The sequence below is a fragment of the Leptopilina boulardi genome, unplaced genomic scaffold (genome assembly GCF_019393585.1).
Source record: "Leptopilina boulardi isolate dan_hultmark-lab unplaced genomic scaffold, ZJU_Lbou_2.1 LbouV2_195, whole genome shotgun sequence".
Taxonomy (NCBI): Eukaryota; Metazoa; Arthropoda; class Insecta; order Hymenoptera; family Figitidae; genus Leptopilina; species Leptopilina boulardi.
This window is the reverse complement of record NW_026137746.1, coordinates 126,331-147,359: the sequence shown is the minus strand read 5'-3', so window position 1 is coordinate 147,359 and position 21,029 is coordinate 126,331. Positions and strand designations below refer to the sequence as shown.

The window sequence follows — 21,029 nt, the reverse complement described above, 5'->3', positions numbered from 1 at the left end:
ACTGGCTTATTGACTGAAATTGATGAAATTATTATTATATTGAAAGTATAGTGTATGACGCATTGAAACAAGGGGTAAATCGAAACAGTAGTTATTTCAGTTAAATAAAAAATTATAAAAATAAATACGGCCTCGAACCTTGAACCTTAAATCACCCCCAACAAGGTTTGAGGCCGTATTTATTTAAAAAATTTTTATTTAACTGAAATAACTACTGTTTCGATTTACCTCAACTGACCCTAAATAAATAGTTTTAAAATATTTAAATAAATAATAAAGGAAATCAATTCAATTTAAATGCGTAAAAGCATATATTAGATATTTCATAAAAAAATAATTAAATAAACGTTTAAAATCAGTTTGTTTTTACTGTTTTTATTCATCAGACAATTAAAATTTAAATATGTAGATGTTATCAGTATGTTGACTCGTTTCGACATAAACCGATTTAAACTAGCGCCTTTTCGGTACGGGTTTTTACAATTCGAGTCATTCCAGCTCGAATGTCCAAAATTGTTATTTTATGTTATACACGGAAAAAAATATAAAGTATAAATATAATTTGAAAAAATTAAAAAACTGAAAATAGAAAACAAAGAATGCTAGAATTTAACATTCTTCAAAAAAAAGGACTCATTATAATTTCAAAAATGAAGTTCTACTAAAATAGTGGCACATAAAAATAAAAAAGTAAATTTTTGATAAAATTGATTATAAAATAAAAATAAATTATTTTGCAGAAATTCACCGTCTGATCTGCAATAAATTATACAGTTTTACATCTCTGATGGACGTTAAAAGTTTTTAAAAAAAAACAGTGGTTAAATTGTGTTGTAATTTTTCATATTAATATAACATTGGTATTATTACATTGTATTCGTAAACTAGAAGAGAATTTATTATTTATTATATAAATGTATTATATATGTAAGCTTTTTGTATTTCTTCTTACTTTATAAGTATTATTACCAAAAAAATAAATAAAAAATGCACCATTTTGAAAATGAATTTATACTTTGTATTTAATTTTACTGTACCCTTCTCACGAAGTTTTAACATGTTTATTACACAATTTTCAAATTAAAATAATTATTATCATAAATCTAATTTTTGAGTTGGGCGACTATTTTTTAAAATCAAATTTTTATTGTAAATATAAAAATTGTAACAAAATAAGTGCTAAAAAGTGTCAAAATGTTTAATTTTAAAATCATTTTTTTTGTATATAATTTTAAAAGTTCTTATTAAGAAGGAACAATTTTTTTCGAATGTAGATAAAAATTAAAATTAAATTTTACCATAATGCAACGAGACAAAATGATAAATTTATTTTTCCTTTAATTTTCCATTTGCACTTTTTTCTTATTTAAAATAAGGGACACAGTTAAATAGAATTTATCCCGGGTATAAACAACGTTCTTTATAAAATTTTTGTTAAATAAGAATTTTTTTATGTAGACATTCAGTTAATGAAAATATTGTTACCTGAATATTCGGATAAAGAGAAATTCATCAAAAGAACAATTCTGATAAATAAAAATTCCTTTTTTATAAAAATTTTTGCTGAACATAAATTCTGTCAAATGGAAATTGTATTATTTGAAAATTTAATATATTAGACAATCTGCTATACCTATATAAAATTTTAGTTAAAATAATGATTCATATGATTCATATTATGATTTCAGACATTAGGACGGTGCTTTTTAGCCGTTTTTCGGGATTTTTTTTTAAAGAAATAAATTTTTTTTTAATGAAATGCAAGAATGACATTATGTTGCACATATATTTATCTGTGTTTCACAATTTTTTTTAAGCATTTTAATTGAAAACATTCCATGTTAGCAGCCATTAAACCTGGAGTTGCGCCATCTGAGTTTATAATTTTTTGCGTCTTTTTGATTAAAAAAAGGGTATTAATTTTTTGTTGAACCCTCTAATGTGGTTTCCTTCCTTATAAAAATATAGTGTGAATATTTGAATAAATAGAATCAATTTATATCCTTTGAAAATGTAATGTATTAGAAAATCTTCTATACAAAAATTCAGTTAAATAGAAATTCTTCGAAATGAAAATTTATCACATGAAAAAAATCTACTTTATAAAATTCTGTTTTTGTTGTTAAAAAATGTATAACTGAAAAATAAACAGGTTCTCTAGAAATTAGCCTAAAATAATGTAACTATAATTTTTTGTTTTAATTTTTCAAAAAAATTTTTATTTCGTACTATCAAAAAATTGATTATGTAAACTTACAATCAAATATCATGTATATTATTTTGTCACGTGTTTGTGTATAATTATTGAGTGATAATTCGAATCAACATAGAAGTTTTGTGTAAAATCAAATTATAAGTGTATATGAAATGTGAATACTCCACAAAAGAGGAAATTTATTAATTTTGGAAATTATTATGGTATTAAGATAATTATAGGAAGCTTGTGGTTAATGACGATTGACAAATTCAATTATGTGAAAATTTATGTTGAGAACAAATGTTCAGGCGCCTGATAAGTATTTTTTTTTTATAGTTTTAATAAGTCTTATTGGCACAATAATGAAGAGTACCTTTCGAAGAAACGCAAAAATAAACGAAAAATTTTTAATTTTAAGATTAGTTATTCTTTTCTCTTTATTTAAAGTGAATTACCAAAACTGTAAAAATATATATACAGAACCTCCTAAATTGTATATGAAAATTTTTTTTTTTTTTAAAGGAGATTTAAGAATAACCTTAAACTAACCTTATAAAACAGGTACCATATAAAGGGGGGAGGGATACAAATTAAAAAATAATTCACATATTTAAAACAAAGATTTTCACAATAAACAAAATGACTCTCACTTATTATAAACTGATATTGCAATATATGAATCAGTTTAAAAAAAAAAATCTAAACCTGAAACAAAAATATTTACATTTCGAGTTCTTGAAAATTTTTATTATTAAACATTTGTTTTTCATGTAATATGGCCAAATAATCGTCATTTTTTTTAGCTCAAATTTAAAGTATCAATTATATAGAAAAATGTTAATATTTGTTAATTAAGAATATATATATATATATTTTTTTTTTGATTTTAATTAAAAATTAAATCTAATTATTGAAATTTCAAGATACTTCCAATCTAAAATTGATTTTCGGAATTCTATAATGTGAGCTTCTCCGGCTTTGCTTCCATTGCAAAATGTTAAATCAGTTCTGGAACCTGAAAAAGAAAAGTGTAATAAAAATTGTTATGGTTAATGTACTTGTCACTAATCAAAGAAACTGTTTCCGTCACTAGTGAACAAAAATTTGCCAAAGAGAAAAAAAAATGTTTCAAGATATTTTTCTTTTTTTTTTTTATTAATTTGGAAAAAAATTTTAATAAAAATTAAAATAATTTCTTAAATTTAAATTTTAACAAAAATGCAAATAAAAGTCAATTCAAAAATTTTTTTTTTTGAATTGCTTTTTTTAAAAAAAAATTGCATTCTTTGGTACGATATTCATGTTGATAAAACTTAAAATGTTTCTTTGATTAAAGAACAAACATTTGCTATAAAACATTTTACAAGTGGCTTTTTTAAAGGTTTATGAATTTTTTTTTTTTTTTTTTTTTTTTTTTAAAGGACAATAATTATTAAACGGAAAGCGGGAAATAATAGGAAAAGTTCGCAAAAGTTGAGGAGACAACTTTTCGGATGGCTTTTCTTCTTTAAATGAAAAATCCCTATATAGTGAACGAATTATATCACTTTCAGTAGTAAATCGGTGTTAAAAGATTGATTCCTTTCGACAGTATTTTAACACTTGAAAATCTCTCGTTAACGTTGTCCCATTACTGAAATGTTTTGACATTAAAAGAAAAAAAAAATACATAAAATTCAAATTTATGTACCTCGCCCTATAAAATTCTTCAAAGCTCTTAATGAAAAAAAAAAATAATAATAATAAGAGCACACTTTTCAAATCAACGAAAGAGAGATATAACTTGAGAAGTTGTTAAGCAAAATAAAAAAATATTTTAATTCACATGATGTGCTTCTAAATTCATTTTCATCTCTTTTGTGTCTCTTAGTGAAAAACGATTCGTTTTTTGTAAAATGTACTTTAAACTTTAAATCAATATTAATAGGGCTTATTTCGCCAACTACTGCGACCCCTTTGCCTAAAACCGCCTCTACCCCCTTGCTTATAACCACGAAGTCGTCCTCTATTTCCTGAAACAAACAAAAAAATAAATTATTTTTTAAATGTACTTCTGTACTTAAAATTAGGACGCATGATTATGTTCTAAAAATCATTAGTTAGAATTTTCATCTTATGGAATTTTATTTGTCATAATTAGTTTTGAACCGATTTTTTATTTGTTCGAATTAGTATTTTGTAGAATTTTCATTAAACCTATTTTCTATATTATAGAATTTTTATATAACCGAGAAAATTCATTTCACAGAATTTTTGTTTGTTCGAATATGCAAATTTAAACTTCTGTAGTTTTGTTTTAAATTTCTGAAAACAATTCAATTTTAGAGTTTTTATTTTAAACTTTTTTTAAATAATTGAATTTTTAAAAAAGTATTAAAATTATTAAAAATAATTGAAATTTTAAAGAGTTACAGTTGAAATTTTTCGAAATGATTAAATTTCAAAATATTTTGTTAAATTTCAGACAATAATTAACTTTTACAAAATTAAAAAGAATTTATTAAATAATTTTAGATAACCATTTTTAAAAAATAATTGAGTTTTCGAAGATTTATAATTTAGATTTTTGAAAATAATTGAACTTTAATGATGTTTGATTGAAATTTTTAGTAATTTCTGTTGCTGAAGAATTTATAAGAAATTACAGATAGAAACTGAATTTTAAAAGTTTTTAATTGAAAAATGCTTTAAAATAATTGAATTTTTAAATATAAAAATCATTAAAAATAATTTAATTTTGGAAGAGTAAGTTATAGTTGAAATTATTAAATTAAAGAAAATCTTTAGATGAGGAATTTCAGAAATAATTAAATTTTAGAAGGTTTTAAATTGAAATTTTTGAAAATAAAGTAAATTTCGAATGTTAAATATTTTTATAAGAAAAAATATAAAATAAAAAGCAAAAAATAAAACTTACCGTAGTTTGAAGAGATGTTTGAGCTGTACTTTCCACTTGGTGGAGTATAAAGTTCCCTTTTATTATTTTTCATATCGTCTCTATTGCGTTTATTTTGACTATTATCATTTCCAAAAGTAATAGGCGTGTGACGTTTGTGTCCAGACACTGTTTTATCGGTCTAAAATAAAATAAAACAAACATTTTTTTAAGTTTTTTAACTCTTCAGCATATTTAGGCAAAATTATTTTTAAAATTCTGTTTTTTTACACTAGTGAGTCAATATTATATATATATATATATATATATATATATATATATATATATGTAGAGAATTTGAATAAAAATTATTTCACAAAAATTAAAAGGAAAATCTCTTATGGAAACAAAAAACGTTATTTTCTTTTAAATACAAAATCAAAAATGATGATTATCAATCACTAAACAATTATAATTTAAAACTAAAATTAGCTAATCTTTAGATTTCGATCGATTAAATTTACATTTGATTAAAATTTTAATTAATTAATTAGTTTTGACCAATAAAAATTAGAATTTTTTTTAAACGATCAAATAAATAATAAAAATAAATATATACCTTTTGTGAGTTGGTGATAGTTTTCCAAGACAATTCAACGATACTTTTGAAACTGGGTGGCGAATGAAACAAATCCTTAATTAAAGTGTTGATATTATTTGTCGTTTTCAATGCAACAACTTTCAATTGATTTTCTTCTGTTTTTAATTCCTCTTCTGTTTTTCCATTAATTGCTTCACGCAATTTTTTAATATATCCTTGAATACCACGAGCAAAATACTGCAATCTTAATTTAAATTCCTTTAATTGTTCTGCATCTTTAGTTAAAAATTCTGGAGTTTGTTTGCAAAGTTTATGAAACGCGTACATCAAACATTCGACATGACTGAATTGAAGTTTTGGAACTTCTGTTATCTCTGCATCAGGAGGGAGTGGCATGAAGGTCTACAAGAAAAATTTTTTTTAATCAAATCCAATACGTTCATTTAAATATAAAAAATAGATTGCAATATTGAGAAAAAAAAATACATACGATTAATACATTGTAAAGTTGTTGAACTTTATCTTCCGCTTTTTCGAGTGTACCACAAAATTCTGAAAGTTCAGCTAATTGTTTTAAAATTTCCAATTGAGTGTCTCGACCTTCAATCGATGAAATCAGTGATAAATGTGGTAAAACTTGTACGCAAAGGTATGAAACGAATTTTGAAGAACTCGTTTGAGACTGTAAATAAATGAAAATTTATTTTAAAATTGAAATGGAGACGCATGAATAAGCACTAAAATTAATTTATTAGAATTTTCATTTGACAAAATTTTATTACCTAGAATTTACTTTTAGTCGAATTTTTAATTCTTCGAATTATTATTCAGCAGACATTTCATTTAAACGAATTTCTATATTACAAAATTGTCACTTAAAGAAATTTTCATTTTACAGAATTTTTTATTTAATCGAATTTGAATTTATGAGAATTTCAGAATAGTCATTTAAAAGAATTTCTATTTTACACAATGAATATTAAAAAGAATTATTTTCTAGTAGAATTTGCATTTTACAAAATTCTCAAAACGCCGAATTTTTAAGTCACAGAACTTTCACTTGCCTTAATAAATATTTGTCAGAAAATTTGGGCACTAACTTTAAAATTATCCAATCAGAAGCTATCAACGAAATTATGATTGGTTAATTTTAAATCATGCGCCCAAATATTTATTCAGGAAAATGAAAGTTCTGTAAAAGAAAAGTTCGACGTTTTAAGAATTTTTTAAAATGTAAGTTCGAACAAATGAAAATTCGAATAGAATAGAATTCTTTAGAATATTTTCCCTGTTAAATTTAAAATTCTTTTAAATGACTATTTTATATAATGAAAATTCGAGCAAATAATAATTCTATTAAATTACAATTCGATGAAATAAAAAGTCTGTAAAATAAAAATTCCTTTAAGTAACAATTCTGCGTTATAGAAATTCGTTAAAATGAAATTTCTGCTAAATAGTAATTCGAAGAAATAAAAATTCAGCTAAAAGTAAATTCTAGGTAATGAAATTCTATCAAATAAAAATTCTAACAAATAAATTTTAAAGCTTATCCATGTGTCTCGTATAACGAACGAGATTTGAAAATGTAAGTTACAGTTTTCACTTACATTAAAAAAGGGAAGTGCGTGTTTTATACATTCAATAACCCTGCTACATTGTTCCAAATTTGTGTGCTTGAATGGTACAGTAAGTTCCGCTTGTTCTATTGCAATATCAATTAATTCCTGTTGTCCTTTAATTGTAGAGCCCAATTTTGTCCAGGCCAATACATCCATAATGCTATGAAATTCACTAGCAGTAACATCCTACAAAATAACAGTAAACTAAGAACCCTTGTGATATGCAACTTCCATATTTAATGGGTTACATGGGTCAAACAAAAAAAATCGATTTTTTTTTTATTTGATAGTATAACATGTCAAGAATATTTTCCCAAGGTTTTATGATAATTTGAGTAAAACTCTAGGAAAGAGAGAGAATTTTCGAAAAAGCTTTTTGTTTCGACATGTACCTAGTGCAATTGATTTTTAATTACTTAGTCCGCCTTTTTGTATCAGTCATTTTAAATTTTGGAAAACTGACACCAGATTTGTAATCAGCGACCCCAAAAACCACAGAATAAAGATTTTCAAACGAATCCGATGAAATAAAAAAGAAAATCCGACGTTTATATCATTTAACTATGAATGCTGTTTTCTCAAAACTCTATTTTTGAAGTCGGTCATTACGATTTCTTAAAAACTAATGCACCGATTTTTCTGAAATTTAGCACACTTCTTCTACATAGAACATAGATTACAACCAATTTTACATGGTCTAAATTGTCCCAAAAATTGTAATTTGTGACAAAAAACTCTGTCAAAAATTTAAATTTTTTTAAAAACCCTTCCCTCATTCATGAGCTATACTCATCTACTACTAGAAAATATTTGGTTTCTTTTATTTTTGATGAAGCAGTCATTAGATATTGTGACTATCGTAAAATCACTTATTTTGAAAGGGGTCTTAAATAACCTGTTGCCATTGGCTTAATTTCTAATATTTTATTTATTATTTCTTATCTTTAATTGCTTCTATTAAATTATAAAAATAAATTTAGTCATTCTTAATAAATTCCAATATCCACAACTATACCTTTTCTTTTTATGTATAGACAGAACTTTTGATTTTATTCAAATGGGTTATTCTACAAACGAAGGACGAAAATGAAGAAAATATGGACACAACATTTTTTTCTCATTTAAAGTTTGAAAAGTACTTTAACTTCAAGTTAATGTTACTAAAAAAGATATCTGAAAATGGCCAGACAAAATATTAAAAATTACAAAAGTTATGGTTGTTTATAAACAATTTATCCAGGAAATTAAGATCGTGTATAGAAAATTCACATTAACACAAAAAATAATTAATGGATTTATACAAAATTTATTACTCGGGGGTTTTCGGGGTAGCTGATTACGAATCCGAGGTCAGTTTTTCAAAATTCAAAATGGCGGATCCAATATGGCGGAATATTTTTTAAAAATCGTTTGGATTTGCTTGAAACTCTCTACTCGGGGGTTTTTGGGGTCGCTGATTACGAATCAGAGGTCAGTTTTTCAAAATTCAAAATGGCGGATCCCATATGGCGGACAAATTTTGAAAAATTGGTTCGGATTTGCTTGAAACTTTCTACTCGGGGGTTTTTGGGGTCGCTAAAAGTGAATCCGGAGTCATTTTTTCAAAATTCAAAATGGCGGACAAATATTTAAAATCACTGGAAACTACTTACTTGAGACGAATATATTAAGTTTTTTCTAAAGTTGTCCGCCATATTGGATCCGCCATTTTAAAATTTGAAAAACTGACCTCTGATTCGTAATCAGCGACCCCGAAAACCCCCGAGTAATTATTTTCAGACAAATATATTAAGTTATTTCAAATGTCGTCCACCATATTGGATCCGCCATTTTGAATTTTGAAAAACTGACGTCGGATTCGTAATTAGCGACCTCGAAAACCCCCGAGTAACGAATTTTACAAGGATCAATAAAAGGTATCGCTTTAATTAGTAATTTGTTTATATAATTTGTTTATAACAAATTACGTGTGTTCTACTAGAACATAATTTTACAAATCACAAATCTGTAGGAGTACTTTAAGTGTCTAATAATAAAAAATATTTCGATTTCGTTGTGATATTCATACGATTAACAGGAAAAAGGTACTTTTCATTTGTTTATTTATATTAATATAATTATATATACAAAATGAAAATTAAAGATTGGGGTTTAGCAATATCTTAAAAATTTAGTGAGGATTATTTTAAGTCAAGAAAATCGAAAAATGTTAAAAAAAATTATTAGTTTTACGCTGTTTTTAGTGCTTAATGTATATCCTGTCTCAAATGTGCCAGACGAATGAGAATTTGGCAGTTTTTTTTTAAAAAAGGTAGAAACAACATTAAATAAATAAATAAGCAATTCTATCCGATAGAGAATTCAAAGTTGCAATGCATAAGCCTATAAAAGGACCTAAAAATAATATTTTTTTCAAAAAAATAGATGCCAGACGAATGAGAATTTGTCTGGTCACAACGCAATCTTGGTCACAAATTGAGAAATTTTTGTTAATAGAATAACAAATTAAATAAAACATGCGTGGTATCACATTTAGTTTAGTTTAGTTTAATTTACAACAATAACGAACTGTAACTTCATTAGAATGTTGATTTTTAATAATTTTAACGTGTTTTCAACTGCCTGACGAATGATAACAAAATCCAGGGACAAAATTCAAGAAGATATTTTATAAATAAGGTATAGAGTAATGTCATAATTATTTCCATATTAATAATCTACAACTATTCAAAATTACTAATCCAGTATGAATTTTCCGCTAAACACTTGAAAAATTGATGCTTGACCGCTCATAATTCCCTCGTTTGTAGAATCACCCATATATAAATTTGAAATACAACTTACCTGTAATACTTTCTTGCATTCTGCTATCAATAAATCCTCAGCATCTTTTGTAATTACACTATGACCAAGAGCTTTCAATTTAGTACCCAAAAATTTAATGCAACGTTCACGAGTTGAATCGTCACCATTAAGAATTTGACTGAAAAATCCACTCAATGCACCTGAAGTAAATAAGAAAATTAAGAAAATTGTATCTTTTTTCACTCTAAATAAATTTCTGAATTGATTTTAATTTTAAAAATGCATTAATTATTATAGTAAAAGATATTTTACCTTTTGAGTCATTTTTTATAAGAGTCATAATACTGTTATGTACCACATCAAGTTCTGTTGGATCCTGAGCTTGCAAAAGCTGAGCTAAGATATCAGCTATTCTTGGAGTATGTTCTGTGTTGTCTTTACATAACGATGGTAAATCTTTGATAGCCTGTTTTCGTATCTATATAAAGTGTACAAAAAGATAAATAATTGTTTTTTTTATTTCGTTATTAAAATCTAAATTCAATTTTTTTAAATCTAAAAACTATTTTATTCACTTATATTGAATTAAGAAAAAAAAATTAATGTTAAATCGTGTGTACTATTTTTTTTTATGATGAATTATATTTAACTAGGTGAATGAACTTACAGCGATATCTTCATCTTCGCAGAGATCTAAGTGAGCATCTATAGCTTGATCGGCTAGTTTTGGAAAATGCTTAAAGAATCTGGCAATAAATTGCGAAGCTAATCGCTTTTCTTTAGCAGATCCCTTAACAGCTGTTAGAATTTCCAAATACTCTTTTTCATGCTAAAAAAAATATTAAATACAAATGTAAAATTACATTAAAAAATTATTGTAACTACAAAAAAAAAAAAAAATTCAATAGGAAACAATTGAACCGCCGGCGACCAAAAGGGCTTACGCGTGGCTTTCGTTGGCCCTGCGTTCGGCGAGTTTCCAGCTATTCTAGGGGCCAATGAAAACCTCGCGTAAGCCCTTTTGGTCGCCGTCGGTTCAATTGTTAATTAGTTTCTTTCTGCCTCATTATGTTAACCAAAAACTAAAATAAATATTTCTTTTCAGCTCAAAAAAAAAAATTATAATAAAATAAAATTCTTTAAAAAAAAAAAAAACTGTTGGTTCATTAAAATATAAATGTTTTAAAAATTATCTCTGTTTAAATCTTATATTACTCTTCGACGAATTCGTTTTGGGTGGCGTTTATAGTTTTAATTTTGGGGCGACAGAACGGCGTATGATCATCCACATAATGTAAACTAAAAACGAACAATGAGATTCGGTATAAGCGAATATCGTTCACTTTTGACATGACGTAATAAGTCCTTTTTGTCTTTAAGTTTATTCTGCCGAAAGCTTAGGTAGAGTAAAGATCTAAATACATCTTCCAAGTGTCGTTAAAATAAAGACTTGGTTTATTGATTAATAATTTGGCGTTTCATTTATTTAACTATAGGGGAGACTGGGGCAAACCGACCATGTTAACAGTTGTAAGGCTCTAGTAACTAAAGAATCTAATGAAAAACCTTTTATAATAGCTTGTTGAAAAGGTCATCTAATTGCGCAACTTTTTCCTAGAGACACATGTACCTTAAAATGTATTGTTTAGCTGCTGCATCAATTTTAAAAAAATTTGCAAACTGGCCGGTTTGCCCCACCCCTGAGGTAAACCGGCTACACCTCTGGGGCAAACCGGCCAGTTCAATTTTTTTTTTTTTGACATATTTTAAAATTTCACCAATTCGAAGAAATTAACACCTGGCCGGTTTACCCACATGGCCGGTTTTTGCCCCAGTCTCCCCTACCATAATCCTAATAAAATAGAAGTATTTTTTAAATAATTGATTATTAATTATAATTGTACTTAGGGTCAGTTGAGGTAAATCGAAACAATAGTTATTTCAGTTAAATAAACAAATTTTTAAATAAATACGGCCTTAAACCTTGAACCTTAGATCATCCCCAAAAAGTTTTAAGTATTCTCCCATTTTCCGTTTGTCAATTAGAAGCAATATATACAAAAATTATTTCCTATTGCATGAAAAATTGAAAATCAAAGAAGACACCCATTCACTTGTTTGACTCGAATTTGTAAAACAAGGAGGGGGTCCTTTATGTTTATTTCATAAACATTATGCTTCCTCATTGTGTGAAGCAAAAAATTCGCTTCCTCGTGAAGGAAGCAATGAATTTGTCCAATTCAATTGATTGATTTAAAAAATTTCGAGTTAAAAATGTTTTAAATTAATTAAATTTTTTGAAAAATAAAGAAAATTTTAATTAATTTTGAGTGTAACATAAACTTTATATATACGAATCGATTCGTTTTAATGCAAGGAATACAATTATTTTATTCATCAACTTGAATTTAAAAAAAACACAAAATTTGTTAGCTAAAATATGAATTTTCGATTTTTCAATTTTTATTAATTCTCAAATTTTAAATCAAATCTATACTTTATATATACCAACCAATTCGTTTCAATGCAGGGAATAAAATTATTTCATATATATAAACATGAATTTAAATAAACACATCATTTTTTAGCTAAAATGAGAATTTTTGATTTTTTAACTTTCTTTAATTCTTTAAATTTCAATCAAATTTATACTTTATATATATCAATCGATTCATCTTGACATAAAGAAGACGATTATATTATATATTACCTTAAATTTTTCGATTTAAAAATTTTTTCAATTAAAAAAAAATTTTTGGAAAAAAGACGATAAAATTTTTTTTTTGGGGTATTTTTAAAAATCCTCTCGTCATTTTTGAGAGATTAATGTGTTAAATAAGCCTACCAAATTTTATCCAAATCCATTAAAACCTGTTAAAGATATCGTGTTCACAAAAACGATCCACACACACATACACACACACATATATATACACACACACATACATACATCCGGACAATTGATCAGGATCTCATATAACATGTTTCTATATAGAGGAAAATTTGTTTTCACCATTTTTAAAAAGTTTATAAACGAAAGGACTACATAGCTTCCTCCACGAGGAAGCAAAAAATAAACTAAAAATTCAAATTAATATTTATAATTATCTCTTATTAATAGGGGAGGATGGGGCAAGGATAGTTAGTTGCTGTTATGCTTAGACGGCTTGCTCAATAATCGCGTCATTCATGGTATATTTGCGTCTTAACACCAACAGATGATAGTAAAAATTGGAAGTCAATCTGCCACCATTTGCGAAGTCAGGAGTTTATTTTTGTAAAAAGTCTGTTTTGCTAAAATGTCAACGTAATGATTATCATATTGTTTTCTATATTAGTGCTTCCGAATATTTATTTACGTAAGTGTTTTCCGGAGTGGAATTTCCTGCTGTACACGAATATCGTAATTATTTTCAAATTAATTCACGTCGTTCCTTAAAATTTAGAAAAAACTGAAATATGAGCTCATGAGGCAAGGATAGTTAGACCTATTATGGATCGATAAAATCCTGCTAATACGACTGCAAATTATAAAAAAAATGTTTAATTGTTCTTTTTAGGTTGATATACATAATAGTGCGTAATTATATACGGAAAACGAAGCTTATTGACCAAGAAATTGGTGATTATCTGAAGAAAATTGGTTAAATCTCAGATTCAAGTTCAGACGAATTTTAATGCAATAATTGATATTTAGAAAATGTTCAAAACATATTGTTAATACTTGATATATCAATATTGAATAGTCTAATTCCAATAAAATAAAGAAAACGAAAATTTACTGATTTTTTATGACATTTTTAGCATTCGGATTCTTTTAACTATTCTTGCCCCGGTACTGGGGCAAGGATAGTTAAAATTTTTTTTTTACATTTTCATTCGTATCTCGTAGGGATTGCAGTCTACAGCAAAATAATGTATAGCAAAATTATAGCCAAATAACCAAGCTTTCCAAAAGTACTACTCATTTGCAGATATAAATTCAGGTTTCGTCGCTAGATTCAAAAAGTCTTACCAAACTATTCATGCCCCATCCTCCCCTACTACAATTCGGGGTAAATAGAAACAAAAATTTCAACAATATTTCTTATATTAGAGAGAAAGAGAAAATTGTATTTATCAACTACAACACTATTTTCAGAAATTATAAAAATGCATTGAAAATAGTATTCATCTATATTCTCATCAGTACATAGTATTTAACATGGTTTAATATTAAGGGAACTTTCTGGTTTAGAAGAGGCGCATGATTTTTCCCAAAAATTAAAAAGATCGAAAATTGAATTGACCGAATTACATTAAGTCGATATTTTATTTGAACGAAATTCTAAATGATCGATATTTAAAATGGTCAACATTTTATTTGGTCGATATTTTATTTATTCGAAATTCTAAATGATCGATATTTAAAGTGGCCGATATTTTATTTAGTCAATATTTTATTTTATCGAAATTCTAAATGATAGACATTTATGAAGGTCGACATTTTATTCAATCGATTTTTTATTCGGTCGAAATTCTAAATAACCGACATTTATGAAGGTCGACATTTTATTTAGTCGATATTTTATTTGATCGAAAATCTAAATGGTCGATATTTAAAGTGGTCGACATTTTATTTAGACGATATTTTATTTGGTCGAAATTCTAAATGATCGACATTTAAAGTGGTCGAAATTTTATTAGTTGGATATTTTGTTTGGTAAATATTCTAAATGAACGACATTTAAAGTGGTCGATATTTTATTTGTTCGATATTCTAAATGATAGAAATTTAGAAGCATCGAATTTTATATCCATCGAAATTTAATTTGGTCGATATTTTAAAAGCTCGACACTTTTTTAGCTGTACGAGTTTCCTTTCTATGTAGTTTGTCGGTAAAGCACACTGAAATTTTGCGAGAAATTTGAAATTATTGATGTAAATAATAATAACAACATAGAAAGGAAACTCGTACAGCTAAAAAAGTGTCGAGCTTTTAAAATATCGACCAAATTTTTAAGTCTATTTTCTTTGAAATGCGAGACAAAATACTGAAACTGTTTGACTTTGATTTTCAAGTTTTTATGCATTGAGCGTTAACTTTTTTTATCTTGCTGCCAATTGTCAAGATAAAAGCTTGGCAATACTCAAAACCTCTTGCAGGTGAACTGAGGTTAAAATATTGACGTTGAACTTAATTTTAAAACTATAAATTAAGCTCCAAAACCTCTTGTCCCCATTTACCCCAACTGATCCTACAACTTTTTTTATAATAAATAAATTTCCTGGGAATTAAAATTAATGTTTAAAAAACAATATTTATAATATATAAATCGTTAATATTAGTAAATTATAAAATTTATTAAAATTTTTGAAAATGGGAAAATTTACAAAGAGTTTTAGTTCAAAGAGTTTATAAATAATATAATTATTAAGATTTAATATTTAAATAATTCAATATTAAAATAATTGCATTAAAAATTTTGTGACAATAGTTAAAATGATTTTAAATTAAAAATTTCAAAAGTAATTAAATTTTCGAAGAATTTATTTAGAATTATTTTATTTTAAAATTACAATATTGAAGAATTTTAATAGTAAAATATGTAAATAAATGTATTGTTTACCTATTAAAAATCATGATTTTTTTTGGTGCAAAAAAAAAAATTGAGATATAAAAATATTATGAGTTACTACGTTAAAGATGAATCTAGAAAAAAATTACTTTGATAAATTTGAAAACTTTGAATTTTTATTTTTCAAATTTTGCTGAACTCTCTGTATTCCTTTTCTTAATAGATTCAATGATAGTTAAAATATTTTTTTGTTTCAATAATTCAATTTTAAATTTATTAGATATATTTAACAATTTTTTACTTAAGTAAAAATATCTCAGATGTAAAGCATAATAGTAAACTTTTAATAGAATAATAAATGCACAGCAAAAGTTTATTTTCATTGCTGCTAAAATAAATTATCTATAATTATTTTTCTAAATTTAAAAAAAAAATCAACATACATTCATATAAATTCAAAACAATAATTTCTAAGAAAATAAATGAATTAGAAAATGAAAAGAAACAAATTAAGATCAATCTAATAAAAGATAATCGAATAAAAGAAGATGCATAAATTTTTGTTAAATATTTAACCTCTAAATTAAAAAAAATAAAAATAATTTGATAATAGTAATTTTATACTTTCTTCATAACTTTACTGCATTAAATTATTAGAGTTTCATGTGAAATAAAATATTTGATATTCTAATTGCAAACAGTAGACACTAGAAATAAAGAATTTCTATAAATACATAATATTAACTACTTACCTCAACAAGTTTATCTTTGGCATCAGCAAGAATCCCAAAATTTTTATATAACTTCTCAATACTATCCGTACTCATGGTAAATATTTACTTCTTACTTTCATACAAATTTAAATTTACAACAGCGAAATTATTACTGACGCTACTTAAGTTGCTGCAATCTATCCTTTCGGGTCAAAATAACCGGCCTGTACACCCTAAAATGGAATAGATCATGGTAGATGGAATATAATGGTTGGTTGATTCAGCAGTATACAATGAAAAACGGACTTAAGGTCAAATATGACGCAGAGTTGGGCTGTTTCTGCATTGGGATTTTTGTCGCACTTTTGATAAAGTGTATACTTCGGAAGTATAAAGTGTCCTTTTTTTCCGTGCGAAAAAAGGACACTGCAGCATATACTTTATTAAAAGTGTGCTAAAAATCACAATTCGGAAACGGCTTTGGGGAAGCGGTAAAATCTAAAATATACAAGACACAGAAAAGTAGAACATCTGAAATGTGACATTTGTCATAGGTAGGTAAACACCAGATGGCGTATTGAAGTTTAGCCAATCCTAATAAACATAAATAAATTTATATAAATACACTCGTGGGCAGATATACCTACACATTTTGTCTTTTTCTAACACACATGTTGTCATGGCAACACATGCGTTAGAAAAGAACAAAAAAATTTAGGCATATAAATAGTTTCTGTCCTTTTCTATCTCAGGTTTCCCTTAAGGCCTTTCTCCAATATGTTCCTAAATGTTTACGTTGCGTGACTGACGCGTTGGTTGGCAATCGCAGTGACGTCGTCAAAGCATTGATGCCAACCGCGAACAAAAATTTTGGTTTATGTTCCACATATCCCTGTTTTCCAAGTTTACAATTTTTAATGCAAATTTTTCTCGACGGCTTTTAATAATTTTAATTATTTAATATTTATAATTAAAAAATTCAGTGTCTTAAAATCCTAAGGGTACGGTCACACGACTTTTGGAAAAACCATTCTTGTCTTTCTCTCTCCTATTACAGACGCATAAGTTTGTCTCACTCTGCATTTTCCGTCTTTGGGAAATGTAAGAAAATGCAGAGTGAGACAATCTTATGCCTCTGTCTTAGGAGAGAGAAAGACAAGAATGGTTTTTCCAAAAGTCGTATGACCGTACCTTAAACCAAACTTATTGTTCGCGATTGGTATCAATGCTTTGATGACGTTACTGCGCTTGCCAACCAACGCGTCAGTCACGCAATGCAAACATTAAGAAACATATTGGAGAAAAGCCTTTAGGGTGCAGTCCCATGACGGCGCGAATGCATAATGCAAAGCAGAAAACCATGAGTGCAGAAGAGATGGAAAGTTATCGCTATCCTTTTCACTCTAATGATTTTCTAATTTGCATGGGATTGAGGTCTTAATCGTCTTCGTAACCGGAATCATTCTGCTTTTGCCTTTAATGCGTAAACCATGTGAATAAAAAGGACTAAAAAATATCACCATCTTTGTCACTCTCATGGTTTACGATTTCCGCCAACGCTTTTATTTATGTGAAATCACATGAAAACGTGAGGCCAAGGTTCTGAAATAACGCGTAACTTTTAATTGTTTACGTATAATACAGTATTATACATTATGTAAAGTGAAGTAATTTATGTTCCGAACCCTGCGTAAAGGCGCCGTCCCATGACAGCGTAATAAAGCGGTCGAGTGTAAGCGAGAAAAAGCAAGTTTTTCTTCTCGCTCACATTCACGTCGCCCCCTTGCCCCGTCTGCCCGCAGGCAGGCAGCCGATATGTGACCGTACCATAAACCGCTGGCGTAAAGCGAACAGCATAAAAACGAAAGAGATGTACATATCTCACTATCTCTTTCGTTCTCATGCTTTACGCTGTCATAAGACGGCGCCTTAATGCTACATTGTCAAGGCGCTTGTATACCTCACCGATTCCGAGTATACTTACGTCGTGTACAATTGGAGTAAAAGAGACGGAAATATCTTTTGTCTCTTTTACTTCAATGATACACGACAGAAGTATACTTGAGATCGGTGAGGTGTACAAGCGCCTTTACAATGGTCATACATTCCGCTATTTTTGAATGGGTTTGCTCGTAGGGAATTTACGAAAGATTGAAAGGTTTTGAAATTCTCCATAAGAAAATCCAAAGCCCTTTCTCCAATATGTTCCTAAATTTTAGCGTTGCGTGACTAACGCGTTGGTCCGCAAGCGCAGTGACATCATCAAAGCATTGATACCAATAGCGAACAAAAAGTTTGGTTTATGATTTTAAGACACTGAATTTTTTAATTATAAATATTAAATAATTAAAATTATTAAAAGCCGTCGAGAAAAATTTGCATTAAAAATTGTAAACTTGGAAAACAGGGATAAGTGGAACATAAACCAAAATTTTTGTTCGCGGTTGGCCTCAATGCTTTGACGACGTCACTGCGCTTGCCAACCAACGCGTCAGTCACGCAACGCAAACATTTAGGAACCTATTGGAGAAAGACCTTAAAGCCCTGAGCACAATAGAAACGTAACCGGAATCATAATCGTAAACGCAACCGGAATAATGAGTTGGAGAAGGACAAACAATATGTCTATCCTTCTCTAACTCATTCTTCCGACTGCGTTTACGATTATGATTCCGGTTACGTTTTCTCAACTGTGTGAGTAAAAGAGACAAAAAGATATCTTATTTTACACTCTTTTAATCCCGTACATAGTGTTTTAAAATTCTCGGTAAAATTGAAACCTGAGAAGGTAAGAAAGAAATTTGCGGTAAATTACCGAAAAAAAGAGAATTTATGAGAATATTCATTTAAGTGATTGATAATTGCCTTTTTTAAATTTAAATATGTATTTTTATAGTATGTAAGTTATAAACAAACGACCGACATGTTATTAAATGAATAATTTGAACAATGAATATAATAGACTGTAAGGGTGCAGTCCCATGGAGCAGATTAGCAGAATAGATTTCAGCCAATCAAAAGTTAGTCTCTTGCGGCAAATTTTGCATTTCCGTTAGAGACTGTTTTTTTATTGGTCAACGTCTAATCTGCTAATCTGCTCCATAATGGGACTGCACCCTAATTTTCTCTGTGTTCTTACTGACAAGATGACAGTCGGGTATATATGCCTGCACTTTTATCCTTGTCTAACACGTGCGTCGTCATGGCAACATGTGTGTCAGACAAGGATAAAAGTGCAGGCATATAAATGTACCTGATTCAATATAATAATGTAATATTATATCAATATTAATATATATATATATATATATATATATATATTGTAACAAAGATATTTTTCATTATAATAATAATTGTACAGTCAGGAACATATGTCTGTACTTTTATCCTCGTCATACACGTTGTCATGACAACGCACGTGTCAGACAAGAATAAAAGTACAAGTAAAAATTCTCATAAATTCTCAGAGAAAAAACGATCCGGTAATTTACCGGTAAATTACCGTAATCTTCTTTCTCTTCTTGACGTAATTTACTGTCTTTAGAACACTACCCGTACAGAGTATGTTACACTCATGGTCAGATATGCCTACACATTTTTGTCCTTTTCTAACTCATGTGTTGTCATGGCAACATGTTTGTTAGAAAAGGATAAAAATGTGTAAGCATATCTGGTTACGAGTGTACGTCATTTTTCAAAACAGGTGGTAATATTTTACTTTATTTTATTTATATTTATTTTATTTTACATATATATATATATATATATATATATATATATCAGTGTTATTATTATATTTATATATACGTCGGTAATATAAAAATCTGCACAAAATTACCACCTGATAGACAGGGTGACGGCACATAAAAATATTGTATTTAGCAATTCATTGTGTTTTGGCCTTTCATGAACAAAATAAATGAGATAAAAGAATACAGCTGTATTTGTCTCCTTTTCTATTTTAAATTTCATGCATTTCGTTCGTGAACTGTGCGCCATCCGACTGACAAACGCTACGGCAAAAAAATGAAACAACACATTGTAAGTGAGCTTAACGAAATACAATTTCTATTTATTCTATGGTAAAGCGCAATGAAAATAAACCATAAAGACTTTTTTTAAAGGCGCCATTTCGGTGATTTCGGTATGCGTCCGACTTCAAGTAAAAATTATTTGTAAATCTTATTGTTTTTAATGAAATTACTTTGATAAAGTAATTTTTCAAGCTAAAACCAAGTTTCGATTTGGATATAAATTAGAAAAATGCCACGAAAACGGAAATTATTAAACTTACGTGAAAGATGTAGACTTTGTTTGACTGAAAATGGTGAAATGCGAGATTTGTTTACCGAACCATACTGCTTGAAATTAAAGGATCTATCTGATTGTACTTCCATAGAGGTGAGAATTATTTAATTATTTATTTCCTTTTATTACATTACTTCCTTATCTTTATACAGATAGACTTTGGTTTAAAAAATTTGATATTGATTTTGAGGTTAGATTTTGTCAAAATGTTTGTCTGCTATTTTTGTTACTCAATGTTTCCAGCAAAGAATATTAATCAATAGAATGTTATATAATTTGTTCTTATGTATTTTTTTTTCTATTTGAATAATTAAATTTTTACAATTTCAGTATTTTATTTGCAATTTAT

At 27.3% G+C, this 21,029-nt stretch overlaps 3 protein-coding genes across 3 annotated transcripts in view; 2 read left to right on the top strand and 1 right to left on the bottom strand.

Annotated features, from left to right (window-relative positions):
• Positions 1 to 1,008, top strand: part of LOC127278151 (dedicator of cytokinesis protein 7) — a 37,087-nt gene extending 36,079 nt beyond the window's left edge. Inside the window, exon 18 of the mRNA XM_051299711.1 lies at positions 741 to 1,008. Within this exon, the coding sequence (XP_051155668.1) occupies positions 741 to 765 (25 nt within the window). The 3' untranslated portion in view covers positions 766 to 1,008. The remainder of the gene's footprint in view (positions 1 to 740) is intronic.
• A 1,914-nt stretch (positions 1,009 to 2,922) lies between these two features.
• On the bottom strand, positions 2,923 to 16,623 carry LOC127278082 (apoptosis inhibitor 5). Its single transcript, XM_051299611.1, has 9 exons — positions 16,412 to 16,623; positions 10,768 to 10,929; positions 10,413 to 10,578; positions 10,140 to 10,300; positions 7,284 to 7,481; positions 6,164 to 6,355; positions 5,692 to 6,075; positions 5,115 to 5,274; positions 2,923 to 4,209 (listed from the first exon to the last, which is right to left on the bottom strand). The coding sequence occupies exons 1-9, from the start codon at positions 16,484 to 16,486 to the stop codon at positions 4,118 to 4,120; spliced, it is 1,590 nt and encodes a 529-aa protein (XP_051155568.1). The 5' UTR covers positions 16,487 to 16,623; the 3' UTR covers positions 2,923 to 4,117.
• Positions 16,624 to 20,475: 3,852 nt separating this feature from the next.
• The window catches only part of LOC127278078 (uncharacterized), a 43,706-nt gene continuing 43,152 nt past the window's right edge, over positions 20,476 to 21,029 (top strand). The window contains exon 1 of the mRNA XM_051299608.1: positions 20,476 to 20,773. Coding sequence (XP_051155565.1) covers positions 20,636 to 20,773 — 138 coding nt within the window. The 5' untranslated portion in view covers positions 20,476 to 20,635. The remainder of the gene's footprint in view (positions 20,774 to 21,029) is intronic.